The sequence below is a fragment of the Nicotiana sylvestris genome, chromosome 9 (assembly GCF_000393655.2).
Source record: "Nicotiana sylvestris chromosome 9, ASM39365v2, whole genome shotgun sequence".
Taxonomy (NCBI): Eukaryota; Viridiplantae; Streptophyta; class Magnoliopsida; order Solanales; family Solanaceae; genus Nicotiana; species Nicotiana sylvestris.
The window spans coordinates 78,282,621-78,296,974 of NC_091065.1; the positions used below are offsets into that span (position 1 = coordinate 78,282,621).

The window sequence follows — 14,354 nt, forward strand, 5'->3', positions numbered from 1 at the left end:
ACATAATTAGTACAAAGATAACAAATATGACTGAAACACTTCAATGAGACAACTGTGTTTTCCTATCTTTAGTTCTTTTAGAAACAATAGGAAGCCAGAGAGCAACACCCAAAATAGAGCCAAAACAAATCGATCTTGATCAAGGACGTAGCAAAGAATACCTTCGTAATGGCAGGAGCAAAACATATGGTTCAGAATCAAACTGTTGAAAGCGCATGGTCTCTATAGCATTCTCAAATAGAATGTACATTGGAAGTTGGTTCAAGCCTCCTACATTAGATTTTCCAATAACAGAAAATTATTAAATCCATCTCATATAACACACATAACGATAGAGTAAATAATAATACAACAAGAATTAGAGCATCATCAACCCATTCATTTACTGCAATTTTGAGAGAATTTCAATTAAATTTGCTACTTTCTCTCTGTAATAGATAAATGGAAGAATCTGGGGGGAAAAGAAAAAGGTAAATCAAAGAAAATGGAGAGTAGGAATTGGCAGAGAATAATTATGTAGCACAAGAATGAAGGTAGCATCACAGTGCTGACAATATTACAGAGCCAAGAGCATTATAAGTTTATTTGTTTAACTATTCAAGGATTAATAAAAAATGAAACAAAATGTACGTGAGTAAAATGACAAACAGAATAAAACAAAAAAATTATTCTATCTTGGGGTAGCAGAAGACTTACAAGGACGCTATTTGGATGATTTCGTCATAAACAATGTTGTATGTAGAATGATCATCACGGTTGGCTAGTGTGGACGGTCGGACCAGTACTTTAACGCAACTTGAACTCTTTGCTCTCGATAAGGCAACATAAAGTTGACTGTGTGAAAAAACAGGTTTTCGCAAATATATTCCGACGAAATTCAGAGTTTGACCTTGCGCTTTATTTATAGTCATAGCATAGCATAATCTTACTGGGAATTGTGTTCTCTTAAATTGAACTGGTATTCTTTCGTCCTGTTACGATAATAATGGTATTCTTGGGATAAATACGTGCTTATTTTTAAAATCGCCTGTCGCAATCTTAGCACTGATAACATTTGTCTTAATGTCACAACATATCAATCGTGTACCATTGCATAAACCTTCATACGGATTCAAATTACACAGCAATATAAAGGGGCAATTCTCCTTTAAAGTTAATTTGTAAGGAGGTAAACCAGCCGGATTTAAACTGTGTAATAGGTCTTCAAATTGACTTTGATCATTAGGCTCAACGGTTTCGTCAAAGCCAACAAATGTAGTTACTTTTTCTGGAAATTTTGCTATAATAATATCATTGATTTCATTCACAAAATCATTTTTCGTTGTCAGAACAACACGAGAATCTGTAAAAAAAAAAAGGATTAGAGGAGCATGTGTGTACATTTGAGAATGTCACAGCGAATAAATGGTCCAGAGATTCTTCTTCAGTTGTAAAAGGAATAATCATAGAATCTGGAAGTTCAATTTTGTTATTAGTGTTGACCCTCTCTTGTCCATTTCCAATTTTCATAAGGTAATCACAAAAAGCAGGATCTGTTTATGCCCTCATGTTTTCGGACAGTTGCAATTTTTTAAGTTCGTCCCAAATGGTAGAATATAGCAAACTTTCACTAACAAAATCTTCTTTTTTTCCGTTTCGAACAACTGGAAGAGTTTGTTTAAAGTCACCTCCAAAAACAACAACTTTTCCCCCAAATAGAATTTTTGTATCCATAAGATCTTTTAAGAACAAGTCAAAAATATCAAGATTCTTTTTTTAGCCATAGATACTTCATCCCATACAATTAATTTTGCATCACGAATCAGACATGCAGCTGAACTTTGTTTGCTGATGTTGCAGCTGAAATTTTCATCAATATCTATAGGTATTTTAAAACGTGAATTAGCAGTTCGCCCACCTGGAAGAATAGAAGCAGCAACGCCGGAAGTAGCAGTTGCTAGAGCTATGTATCCTTTACTACGTACAATTGCTAATAAAGCACGACATAAGAAAGTTTTTCCAGTTCCTCCAGGGCCATCAATAAAAAAAAGCTCCTGGTTTCTTGGAAAATACTCGGTCAATAATCACATTGTATGCTTTCAATTGTTTTGTGTTCAGTTTTTTATGTAACAGTATATCCTCTTCACTAACCGTGATGATTCTTTTAAAGAATACCTCATTTGCTTCTTTTTCCAATATAGATGGTCGAACTGATTCTGGGATAAGCTCATATTCGTTTACATTATGACCCATAGAGTGTAAAACATCATTAATCTGATTTAAAACTTGATATTGAATATCTTTTCTTTCAACATTAGGTAACACTCTGTAATCTTCTAACATTGACTCTTCAAATTGTTTCCATATTTCTTTTGGATTGGCTGGATTGCAATACACCAATAATGTAGCAAATAAACGCCTTAAACTATATGACATTTGATAACTTGCTGCCTCTGACATGCAATCAATTAAACTGTTATCACAGTGTAAAGTCCCCTTTTTTCTAAGGATTCTCTAAAAGTATTATAATATTCCCCATTTATAGTTCGAAGATCATTATATTATTTCGGTCCCCTCACATTCAGCAATAGTAGTCTCAGATAATATCGTTCTCCTTCAGTTGGGTGACACGTTACGATATGACCAATGGCACAACGTTGTTGTCGACGTATCCATGTTTTGTCTGTTGTTGACCATACAAAATGTTCAGGAAATTCTTTGTACAATAAGTTAAGCTTTATGGCATCTTTGTTACTTCTGTTCATCTGAAAAAATTCTGTCAACATTATTTTTTTAATCATTGGATTATTAACGATTGTGTTTATATCTGTATTGCCTTTAAAAAAAACAAATTGTTGCTCTTTAAGATGTACTTGAAGATGATAAACGCTTGGATACATCTCACTAATAGAGAAACCAAATAAACGGCATACAGCTTCAGGTGGTGATACCCATCTAGCAGATTGATACTCTTTTATTTCATCTATTTCTTTGTTTGTATCATTATTATGTACATAAAATGCAATTTTGTCATGTCCTTTACAAATATATTTGTAAATATATTTAACAACCTTTATGTCAGAGCAAACCTCAACGTTCATATGACAGTTGAATTTACCAAGTAAAAAAGCATTATATGGAACAACCCAAGAGTTATCTAAATATTGCTCCCGTACTTTTACAACTTCTCCTGTGTTTCGTCTTTTATAGATGGGATAAGAATCACTTCCTTTTGCTGTTTGTTCAGCAAAACTTTTTGGATAATTAAATTTACAAAGACCATTCTTTTTCATACATGAATTTGTTGGATTCAAATTACCACACGGACCATGCATCATATGTTTAAGAACAAGTGAACGTAACTTTTTATCCAAATTAGCATCTGATAATTCAGCACTAATAATTCCATCATAAGCCTCTGATGTCAATAACTTATATTCATTAGCTAATATTATAAGAAAATGAGTGTGTGGTCAACCTCTTTTTTGGAATTCAACAGTATACATGAAAGCAACAATTTTTCCAAAGATATTTCTCTTGCTTATATATGTTTTCAGTTCTTCAACTTTAGCTCTGAATACTCGACTAATCAAATCAGGTCTATTTTGTGCTTCATCAATAGTCCATAGATACTCTTTTATTTCCGTCCAAGTTAGATTACAGATCATAGTTATAAACAAGTCTGGTTTACCAAAACATCGTACTAAGGCAATAGCATCCATATATCGTTGTCGCATATCTCTAGGTCCACCTATAAAGGAAGCTGAAAGGAATTTTTGCTTGCCAATATTAGAAGAATCTCGTTCTCCAAATCTTAAAATATCTAGAAATCCTTGCAGTATATCCATCCTAAATAAATCTTGGTTAAACGAAGCAAAATCCAATCTTTGGGTTTCAATTTTTATATATTCGTCAACTGAATATTGCTGAAATAGTCTACCAGTATGTAGCAACGCATCTTCATCATCATTTCTCAATTGAAGTTTATAACAGTAATATTCACGAGCAGAAACTGTATCTTTTTTTTCTTTCCATTTTCTAAAGTTTGAGATTCCATTTGAAGATATGAATCAAGAGAGCAAAGATTTTGTATGCTCGACAACTGTTGACATTCATGAGTATAACTTCCACGAATATTTTTTGGTTTAGGAATTTTCTTAATACCATAATGCCACCCATTTCGCCCATATGGAAACAACAAAGGATATTGCAAGGCGTCATAACATCCATAATAGTAGTTCACTATTTGTGTTTTTTTGCTCTGAGTGTAAATTTGAATATGTGGTGCATGATTTATACTATTGTCATTGTTCTCAACCCATATTGCAGCAACTTCTGATGAAGTTGGCAAATTATATACTCGTTGATCTAAACCAGGATCACATTTGAGTCCAATATGAAAGTTTTGTAGCTCGGGAATATCTATCAAAGATCGGATAAAAAAGGAGTATGGGTTAATTCTCAATATATCTATTAGCTCTCTCACTATAGATTCATTAATTTTGTTAGAGTATGCCATTCTATTTGCTAACTCATTGTTGTTGTCATAAAAGTATAGTTGTAGATTTTTTGATTTCTTTTTCTCCGAGATACAAATCGTCTATTAGGTGATACATTTGTCCTTGAACTCTGAAAGTATAGATATCACGAGTCCTTCTCGCTAAGTCTATATCATAGTTTACACCAAGTGATGTAAATGAAAACGAATTATTATACGTTCTGATGTATGTCCGAAAGTGTTGGGATTTTTCATTATTCTCGAAATATAGATCATGTAGCTTAGCGGGCATTCGATGTAAAATTATCTTAATTATACCGTTGCTACAACAAAATCCAGCAGATTCATATTCAAATCTTTTTGCAGAGCAGAATTTATAGTTGGGAACCTTTTTTAATGGTATATAGTCTGATCGTAGTTTAATATTCATAGCAGTTGTGTTATTTTGATTGCGACCTGCACGTTCTAGAAGTTGTATGGAGTGAAACAGGAAGAAAAAAATAATATTATTCAAAGATGACACAAATACAAACCTCTGGTTATCACTATCTTAGTTGTATCATATTGTTCATTTGGTGCAGTTGATGTTGAACCTAACAGATAAATAGTTTTTTAGTGAACAATAGTATGTCTTGTATAATGGCATAATCTTATGGTAACTTTCAGTAACTTGCCTTTCTCATAAGTGCAAAGAGGATTTTCTTTGTCAAAAGCAGGGAACGATGGAAGGATTGTGACGTCACTATCTACGGATAGGCAATAAGCACAACAGATGTTCACAATATTAAATTTATGATACATATTCATGCACACAGAGAAATTTTAGTTGCACTAAATAATGAAACAGTTGCGCATACTATAGAGACTGCGATATAAAATTGATATACTAACCTATTTTGGGAGTAGAGCAAGAATCCTTTGTAGTAGTACACTGGAGATATCCTGATGTTGTTGTTATCTTAGTAGGAATGATAGAAGTCACTCTTTCAAAGGGACTATGTTTCGGCACTTGCTTTGTAGGTACCTCCTGTAATGCTAAGGCACTCTTTTTATTCGCCATCTTAAGTTTATATTGTTCACGTCGTTTAACATTCTGATCTAGACATTTTTTTCCAGAGCATGGACGCTTAGTTGTTTGTCTAGAGTCCATCGATATTCAAATTTCTCGCTCCCAAATATGCGTTGATGCAAGATCTACAGTGAAAAATTCATTAAATAGAAAACACTTGATGAAACTCAATATTAATTTAATTTCAGGAACTCAGATTACCTGATGCGATAAAAACTATACCAAAACAAAAACACAAATTAGGAACTATTGAAAACAACATCAACAACGAAATTTTAATTCCTTGGATTTAAAAGATAGAGAAGAATAATGAAATTTATTACGACAAAATCTGAAGTGCAATTAGCACAGCAAATCAAGACAGCATATGCAAATGCTTTTTAAAGAGACATGAATATAATAGAATCCTAAAGATCTTCATAGATAATTTTTGTTTTGTGATTAGACACGCAGGCTTTGTGAAACTTATACTCTTAATGGTGCCAATCAAAGCTTTTGTTCAGGGTGTCTCCCTGTTTCTTGTACGAAAATATTTTCCTCGGCAAAATAGAGTCAGTAATTACATTTCCATCTCATTCAAATAGTTCCAACAATATAACCCAAACACCCACAAAAATCTTGATTCAAATAACCTCTCAAAATAGAGAAAATTCGTTTGTTTAGCTCTTTGCAATCACGCAAAGCCCATTTAAATCTCCAGAAATTTCCTCAATCCTTAAGAGATTGTAACGAAGCATGCGAAATCGAAAATAACCTCTTAGAAAATCCCTCTGTTTAACTCTTTGTAATAGCGCCGAAGCCCATTTAAATCTCTAGGAATTTTCTCAAGCCTTAAGAGATTGTAACGAAGCATCCGGAATCGAAAACACTCATTTCAAGACGCTGCTTAGCCTTAAGACTGTTTTAAGCAAGTCTTGATCCCAATTAGTTTGGAAATTCTGAAACTCTTAATGGGTATTTAGAGAAAGTGTGAAAAGCTTGAATTTTTATCAAGAACGGGAATTTTATGAATTGTTAATCGACAAAAATCGAGGAAAAGGAGCAAAATAAAAGGAGACATACAAGTATTTGGATAAATCAAACTCTCACCTCCGTCAACAGCTATGATGTAATCACAAGGGCAGAAATCCAAATAGTACAGTATGAACGACATCGGGAAAATAGAGAAAGATGAATTCTAATGACTAACCAATTCAGATGTGAAGGAGAACGAAGGCAGCCGAACTGTTTGTTGATCTGCCAAAAATTAACCCTAAAAGCTCGAAAAGACAGATGTGGAGAAGAAGAAGCCAATCGCATAATAACACGTGGAATTGTTAGAATCGGTGGAATTTTTCGGAGGATCCTAGTGTTTTAACAGGAGCAAAACACATGGAGATGGAGTGTGAAGCAAACATGTTGATGAAACAGGCTGGTCAGGGAATACAAGATCCATCACCTTAGAAATCAATGTCGTACTTGTTGGATTCTTAACAAATCATGCAAAGTTCGGTCATTTAGGATCTTAAAATAAACACTTTATATGAAACTTTTGGAAGTCAATCGAGGTATGCACGCGCAATAACAATCTGGACTCGTGACATTAGTTGATCAAAATTTATGCAGATGTGGCATGGTTAAATTAACGTTATCACTTGTCAGCAGTGACAAATAGGAAAAATGGAAAGAAAAACAGTACAGTAGGTGAAAATTTCTAAATTGACTCATAGCCCTGCATTCCTGATAGATGGAAGTGGCACAAGGCTACAACACTTTCAAGCTGAAACCATAAAGCTAAACTTGACTAAAATCATGATGTACTTCTCTATATATAAGCCTTTATTATATACTTGTTCTGTACATATACTTCAAAATCGAGATAAGATACTTCAGGTTTGAAATAGCTCTCAACCACCATCGCAAAATGGCATAACAAACTTGAATTCAAAAAAAGTTTCTACCAAGAAACTTATTTAATAGATGAGAGATTTGGAGCTAAAGCAAGCAGTCAATGGTTTTTCTATACTAGTCACGACATATACCACTTATTCACATACATAACTCGCGGTTGTCACACATTTCCCATTCATCATCTAGAAGATCCTTGTCATGGATCACCGACTTTACATCTTCAGATGCCTTGTGCTCCTCCTCATGATAAGAAGCTGTATCCATCTTTTCTGGAGCATCCAACAAATCTGCAGGGTCAGCCACCTGATCTGGAACCATACTCTTCAAAGATGAACTAGATGAGGCTAAGATGCAGCTAGTTTGGCTGGAACATAAAGACTTGCTTAGAGGAATACGATCATCAAACTTCTCTTTCAACAACCTCACATCTTGGCATATAACAGAGATTTCGCCTCTGCAAAAGGTTGCAACAATATCCATTGAGTCTTAAAGGATTAAAAGATTAGCAAGTACAACGATTACAGTGGCATAGGATCTGGGTAAAGGGGAAAAACTAAAAAAAGAAAGGGCAATACGGAGAGAGAACAAACTATCATCAATAGTTAATTCAAACTATCATCAAAAGTAATGCTCAAAAGAATTTTTCATTTTTTCGCTTAACAGAATTTTAAACCAAAGAAAGAAAAGCGTGAGGATATTGTATGATGGGCAAGGTATATCAGCGAAATCAGATCATAACACAAGAATAAAAGTTTATTTGGACGGCTGGTTTTTCCCCCAATACAAGCTAAATATTAGTTTGCTGTTGAATGTATCAAGCAAAAACCAGCCTGAATCAGACAGCTGTTTTTTATCTTGGCATGCCACCAATCAAGCACAGTTCGACATTTTTCCAGCAAAAGAATTCCCCGTTAGGAGAGCACAAATATCAAAGGAAATTTTTAAAAAAGACCTAAAGAATTTAAGGAACACTTACTGCAACATATCTACAACACGCCCGCGGTCCACCAGGAAATCCCTCAACTGTGCAACGGACAAACAAGAAGATAAAATCACTAAACTACAACTTTTTTCAGAAGACCCATGCAGAGTAAAAATCCATTTAAGTAACAAGGTTCATTACCTTAGCGTTTTCTTCTGCCTCTTGCTTCAGAATATTTGACTCTTGCACAACTTTTTCCATAATGATTTCCTGGTCAGCAAGTGCTTTGCGTGCGACCTCTTCCTTGTCTAGTCTTTCTTGCTCAGCAGCTTTCATTACTTTCTCAGCTGCAGCCTTTCGCACCTCAAGTGTCTGATGCATCTGCACAAAGGAAACTTCCAATTTCAGGTTAAAGAAGCATATCATACAACTATTCACATCCACCTCTCTTCTATTTGGAGAGAACCATAAGTACAAGAGAAGCATCTGTGGTTTGGCAGCTTGATATCCATGTGAAAGCTACCACTCAAGTCCATAGAACCAGCAATATGAAACAAGAAAAGTTTAGAACAAGGCAAAACAAGGGAAAAGACGTGCTCTATCCAATGGACTAATGGAGGAAGAACACCTTTCAAAGGTGCCATATCATGTTGAAAGCTCCTGCTTAACCACTCTATTCTTCCCTTGTATTTTTTTGGGGGTTGTTTTTGTGTGTGTGTGGGGGGGGGGGGGGGGATGCAGGATCGAACTAGAATAACAGAAGCTTTGACAGACAGAGAAGGGTATCACTGAACATGCAAACAGATATACAAATGTTAAAACGGAATGTTTAGATTTCCCTGTGTTTAACTCATGTCCTCCCAGCTTATCAGAAACAAGTCCAATATGTAAGCTTGTTGTGTCAGTCCAGACCTATATGTTTCAGAAACAATTCAGCATATCCTAGACATCAAGATCTAGTATACCTTATATTGAGGTCAAGTGACAGTTATTGAAGGACAAAAGGAAGTGCTCGAACATTTAAATGCAATATTCGAATGACAAAGGCCATGCCCAGTCGCCCTTTAAATGTTGCAGGTATAAATCAAAATAGTAGAACAAAATCATGTTAGAAGAAAAGGAAAATAAATGGAAAAAAAAAAATCTAACTCTGAAACACAACAAAGATCATCAGCTAAAACTAGCAATTCTGTCTGCACATTCAGCTTGTAGAGGTCGCGATGACTGCATAAGATTCTCTCCTTACAGAGGCTCTTGTACAGCTCCTCACTTTCACAAACAAAGATTAAAACATTCCCTCACCTCATCAAGAACTGCAAGAGATTTATCCCTTTCATCTGCCAAGCCGAGAAGCCGAGATTGAAGCTCTTTAACTTCAGTAGCTAAGATGGCTTTCTCACCATATACTTCACCAGCATGCTGCAGAAAACATTGTGCAACGTGGTTGTTAGGTTACGAGTGATGAAAGATCTAAACCATCATATATCAAAGGGCCAAAGAAGAGAAAGGCAACCATATTGTTTGCTTCCTTCGCATGTTGTAGCATTTCTTTCAGGTCTTCAACCCTCTGAAGCATATCCAGTCCCCCCTTAGCAGCTTCCTGTTTCGCCTGCTCTGCGGCTTCCTCTTGCAGTTCAACTTCTCTCATCAAGCAGATAACAGATTCCACAGCCGAAAACAATGTTTTCTGCACCAAGTTTTAATTATTAGACTTCCAGAAATTTCCCAAGAAAGTTGCTAACCTCCCCTATCAGACTTCAAAACATATTTCAGGAAAACAGGCCTTTGCTTATTCTGTTTCTGTTCCAACTTCCATGAATATTAGATAAGATTGGGATGTATCAGGGCCCGAATATAAAGTAAACACGGAGATGTTTCTAGACATGGTGGACATCTATGCAACAGTGACCTGTAAATACAAGCCCAAGCTGATCCCCATGCCAAAGTATTACAAAGCTAAAGAGGACTTGGAACTGACAAACAAATTACAAGGGGTAGGGACGTACTTGCACAGATTATTTGCATGACAAAGAGATTCTAATCTCAGAAACTACTAAGCAATTGATCAAGCACTCATTATGAAGCACTACCTAATGCTGCCTATCCCAATGAACTAAACACCTGATAACAGTTTGCTGTAACAGAAAGAACAGCGAGTTGCATCTTCAGCAGTAAAGCTTGATTGATGAACATTCTACATAAATAAGCAGCAACAACAAATTTTCACTGTGATAAGCACAAACAAATATAATCCACAACAGAAACCATGAAAAACAACCCTGTATGCACAATTGAACTATGCGTAAGAGGTCTTCTGACTTCCACTTGAAAGCAGCTAATACTCCCAACTTCGCACAACCAAGGTGTCCAACATCAACACAGACAAGTTACACTAGCGGATAAAAACTTTTTTTTATGACGATGGTGTTCGGGCGAGCAGACACACCTCAATATTCCACCCGTACATGCTACCTTCCACTGGCACAAGTACCGGGTGACTCTTCCTACCAAGGCTTAGGCAGATAGGAAAAAATCACCTAGATTTGAACATAAGACCTCGTGGTTCTACCATTAAACCACTAGGCCACACAATAGAGTAACTCATTTGGCACAGCCAATGTTAATCGTCCATATTGTTTGGTAAACGAGTGTGAAAAAGATATATAAAGAGTACCTTGTTACTTTTGGCTTCTGTGATCATATCCTCAAGAAGGTCAACGCTACAGATTTGACCAGATGCAGTGACCACAGGATTTGGCGTAGACTCTACTTCATCTACAAGCATTTCACCAGCCAAATCATTATTAAATGTAACATTGACGGTATCACTAAGTTCTGCTTTCTCTAGCTCATAGTCACGCGCATCTGGTGCAACCACCAACTCTATACTACTTTCAGAACCACTCAAGGTAGAATTTTGAGCATTCAAGGAAGCAAGCTGACTCTCAGGATGTTTCATGTCCAGATTGTCTACTGAAGATACTATTTTTTTGCGAATAAGTGCAGTAGAATCATCAGAAGGTGAGTTGTCAGTCACTTCAAGGGTATTATGTGAAACAACACATTCCGTAGGCTGATAAAGCTGATTGTATGCAAGTTCAGTTCCATCATCTTTTACTTTGAAAGGATTTGCTTCAAGACTTGCAGACTGAGCACGTTCCTCATTTTCGATGAGGGAGGGTCCACACTTCTCATAAACATCATATCTAGGACTATCTTCAGCATTTGACATGACAGATATAACTTTGCATGACTCGTCAGCATTAACTTTGACATTGGTTTTATCGCACTTCTCCCTGGAGACCGCTGTACCACCTTCAAGCACTGTACGATCTCCACCAACAGCATCATGATAATGCTGAAGGGATTCACCATCAGTATCTTCAAGTGTTTGATGATGTCCACAGCTGGCATCATAGAATGACAAGCCATTTTGCAGTTCATCTAAATCCTTTGTGTTGTGAAGAAGAGCAGCATCGGTCTGTGGAGCTCCATTAGCATCTACTGCAGCTGAGGCAGGCAGTATAATGGAAACAAAATATACTTCAGTCTGATAAAGGGACTAACAAAGAATAAAAAGGGCTTCCATTTCAAGAACCCAGGTTTACGTATAAATTAAACCAGAGAAAGATGGTTGTTTCACCAAAGCTAGGCATTACCTTCAGATGCTTTAACAGTGACTCCAGTCTCTCCAGAAGAAGCTGACAGGAGCTTATTTCTTTCAGACAAACAGGGGATAATTTCACTGAGGACTACCTCGACGGCTGTGTCAGGATCCTTACAATGCTCAATAGCAACAGCTCTAAGAATTCTAGAATCAACCTGATCAATCAAGGAAACAGAGTGTCAAAACTGTAGCTATTTTTGGTACATATTTTGCAACAAATCTCAAACTAAACTCAACATAGATAAATGGGAACTACACTCCTGGGGGATGATGTTGGTAATTTGTTTTTTACAACCACACTCCCACTGACTCATTTTAAGCTACACCAATCGAGCAGTAGTAGAAGAAAATGCTAACACTAATAGTTGAAGATTTTGTACGACGAAGAAACATAACATCAACATTCAAATTTGATTAGTTAGATTCTTAAACATACTTAAATTCTAGAAACTTGTGAAAGTTGTATAGGATAGTATTGTTAGTAGAATAGTGTCAGACATTTTGGATATCCCAAAATAAAAAGAGTGTCATATAAATTGGAACTAAACGAGGAAAAAGAGAGTAACATTGATCCAATTGTATGATTACGGAACATAATTTCATAGGGAAACAGACATTTAAAACAAGTTTGGACGTTCATCCCAAAAATAACAGAGCCCATTTGATGTCTTCAAATGGCAATTGATGTTTTACATTTTTCTAAAGATAGTGCAGAGCTGAGCACACATGCTAAAATTGTGCCACTTTACTGTAAGCCGAAACAAAAAACTGAGCATATGATGAGTCTTAAACGAAAAATAAATATCATCATACCTCAGGAAAAATCTCGTGCAATGCCTTATACACTTTCTTAAATCCCATCTCCGACAGCTATGGGTGTAATTCTGCTAAAAAAGACAACAAAGGTGTGCAAAGACCACGAAACCGTCAGTACCACTCAACGACGGGGCAAACACACAGATTTTAAAATAACAGAACGCCTTTTAACACAAATAACTGAATTGATAATAAAAAAGGCAATAAACAAATAATATTTCAAAATCAGATCAATTGACTACGCATCAGCCTTAAACTAGTTCGGTTCTATATAGATCCTCTGCATCCATTCTGCTCTATCACCGCTCATTATATTCTAGTGTTATAAAATTCTCTAACGCATAGGAAGAGTATAAATTTTAAAAGAGAAGGAAAACCCTAACCCGAAGAGACTTACATATTGCACGGGTAAAACAATCAAAAGCTCACAATCATATTACACGTACAAAAAAAACAGATTAAACCCTAAGAGACTACCATATTAATCAAAAAATAAGAAGGGAAAAAGGTCAAATCTCTGACCTAGTGGAAAATTCAGGGATTTGGGATAGAGCAGCGGCAAAATTATGAGCATATAGAGGTGGAACGTACCGTAGGGGAGAGTAGAGAGCGTGTGGGAAGGCGCGTCCTATTTGTATTTGTAGTATCCGCCTCGATAGGAGTGGAGGAGACCTATGCCGCTAAGGAAGTTACATAGGATGATTTTGTCAATTAAGAATTTATCCGAGGATAATCTTGTACATTTAATGTACGACTCTGGACCTTTGGGTAGTTGACGTGGCGGGGTTTTTGATTGGGTTGATGACCCATTCCATGCATGCTGGGCCCCCCTTTATAACACCCACTGTGGGCCCTATCTGACGCTTTTTGCTACCAAAAGAAATGCGAAACAACTAAGAAACCCGCTATCGATCAGTGATCAGGATTGTACACAAACGTTTGTTGATCCCAAAAATGTAACGTTAATCTTTTTTTTTTCCTCGTCTTTTCTCCAAAAAAAGGGAAGAAACTCTCGTAATAATAAAAGAAAGAAAAGAAACAGCTGCACCATGATTTTCTGAAGGCAAAAGATATTTTCTTCGTCCTATTTAATGCCCACGATATGACTTAATTTGAAGTAGAAATTGTTAATTTATAAAACAATAAAAGTAGAAGAACAATATTGCAGAGAAAGAAAGAGAGGAAATTTTTATTGAATTTTGGGATGATTTACAATGCGGTAAGACCCCTCTATTTATAGGGGAAAATGACTTAGTCACAAAGTAAAACTCTCTACAAGATAGACATTCACATAACACCCCCCTTGAATGTCTACTCGATAAGTAATGTGCCTCGTTAAAACCTTAATTAAATAAAACTCAATGGGAAAAAATCTAGTAAAGGAAAAAGAGTACACATATCTAACAATACGTCTTTTGGTTGTCTCGTTAAAAACCTTGTGTGAGCACGTGATTTTTGCTTCACGAAAAAAACTACTCCAAAAGAAATCGAAAATTAAAACAAATTTTCTTGG

The 14,354-nt window shown here is 35.9% G+C and overlaps 2 protein-coding genes across 4 annotated transcripts; both read right to left on the reverse strand.

The window, feature by feature from the left end:
- Positions 1–974: 974 nt before the first annotated feature.
- On the reverse strand, positions 975–3,827 carry LOC138877811 (uncharacterized). The gene is made up of 5 exons (XM_070157452.1): positions 3,458–3,827; positions 2,624–3,397; positions 2,155–2,432; positions 1,808–2,033; positions 975–1,342 (listed from the first exon to the last, which is right to left on the reverse strand). Exons 1-5 carry the CDS (start codon positions 3,825–3,827, stop codon positions 975–977), a joined length of 2,016 nt encoding a protein of 671 aa, XP_070013553.1.
- Positions 3,828–7,325: 3,498 nt separating this feature from the next.
- LOC104220068 (putative WEB family protein At1g65010, chloroplastic) lies at positions 7,326–13,522 on the reverse strand. 3 transcript variants are annotated; one of them, XM_009770873.2, is made up of 9 exons: positions 13,433–13,522; positions 12,839–12,909; positions 12,018–12,180; positions 11,033–11,868; positions 9,872–10,045; positions 9,661–9,777; positions 8,560–8,739; positions 8,413–8,459; positions 7,326–7,890 (listed from the first exon to the last, which is right to left on the reverse strand). In XM_009770873.2, the coding sequence occupies exons 2-9, from the start codon at positions 12,884–12,886 to the stop codon at positions 7,575–7,577; spliced, it is 1,881 nt and encodes a 626-aa protein (XP_009769175.1). In that variant the 5' UTR covers positions 12,887–12,909; positions 13,433–13,522; the 3' UTR covers positions 7,326–7,574. The 3 variants fall into 3 exon arrangements, with proteins under 3 accessions (XP_009769175.1, XP_009769177.1, XP_009769176.1); XM_009770875.2 differs by having other exon boundaries at positions 12,839–12,912; positions 13,433–13,521; XM_009770874.2 differs by having other exon boundaries at positions 13,364–13,442.
- Positions 13,523–14,354: the final 832 nt, after the last annotated feature.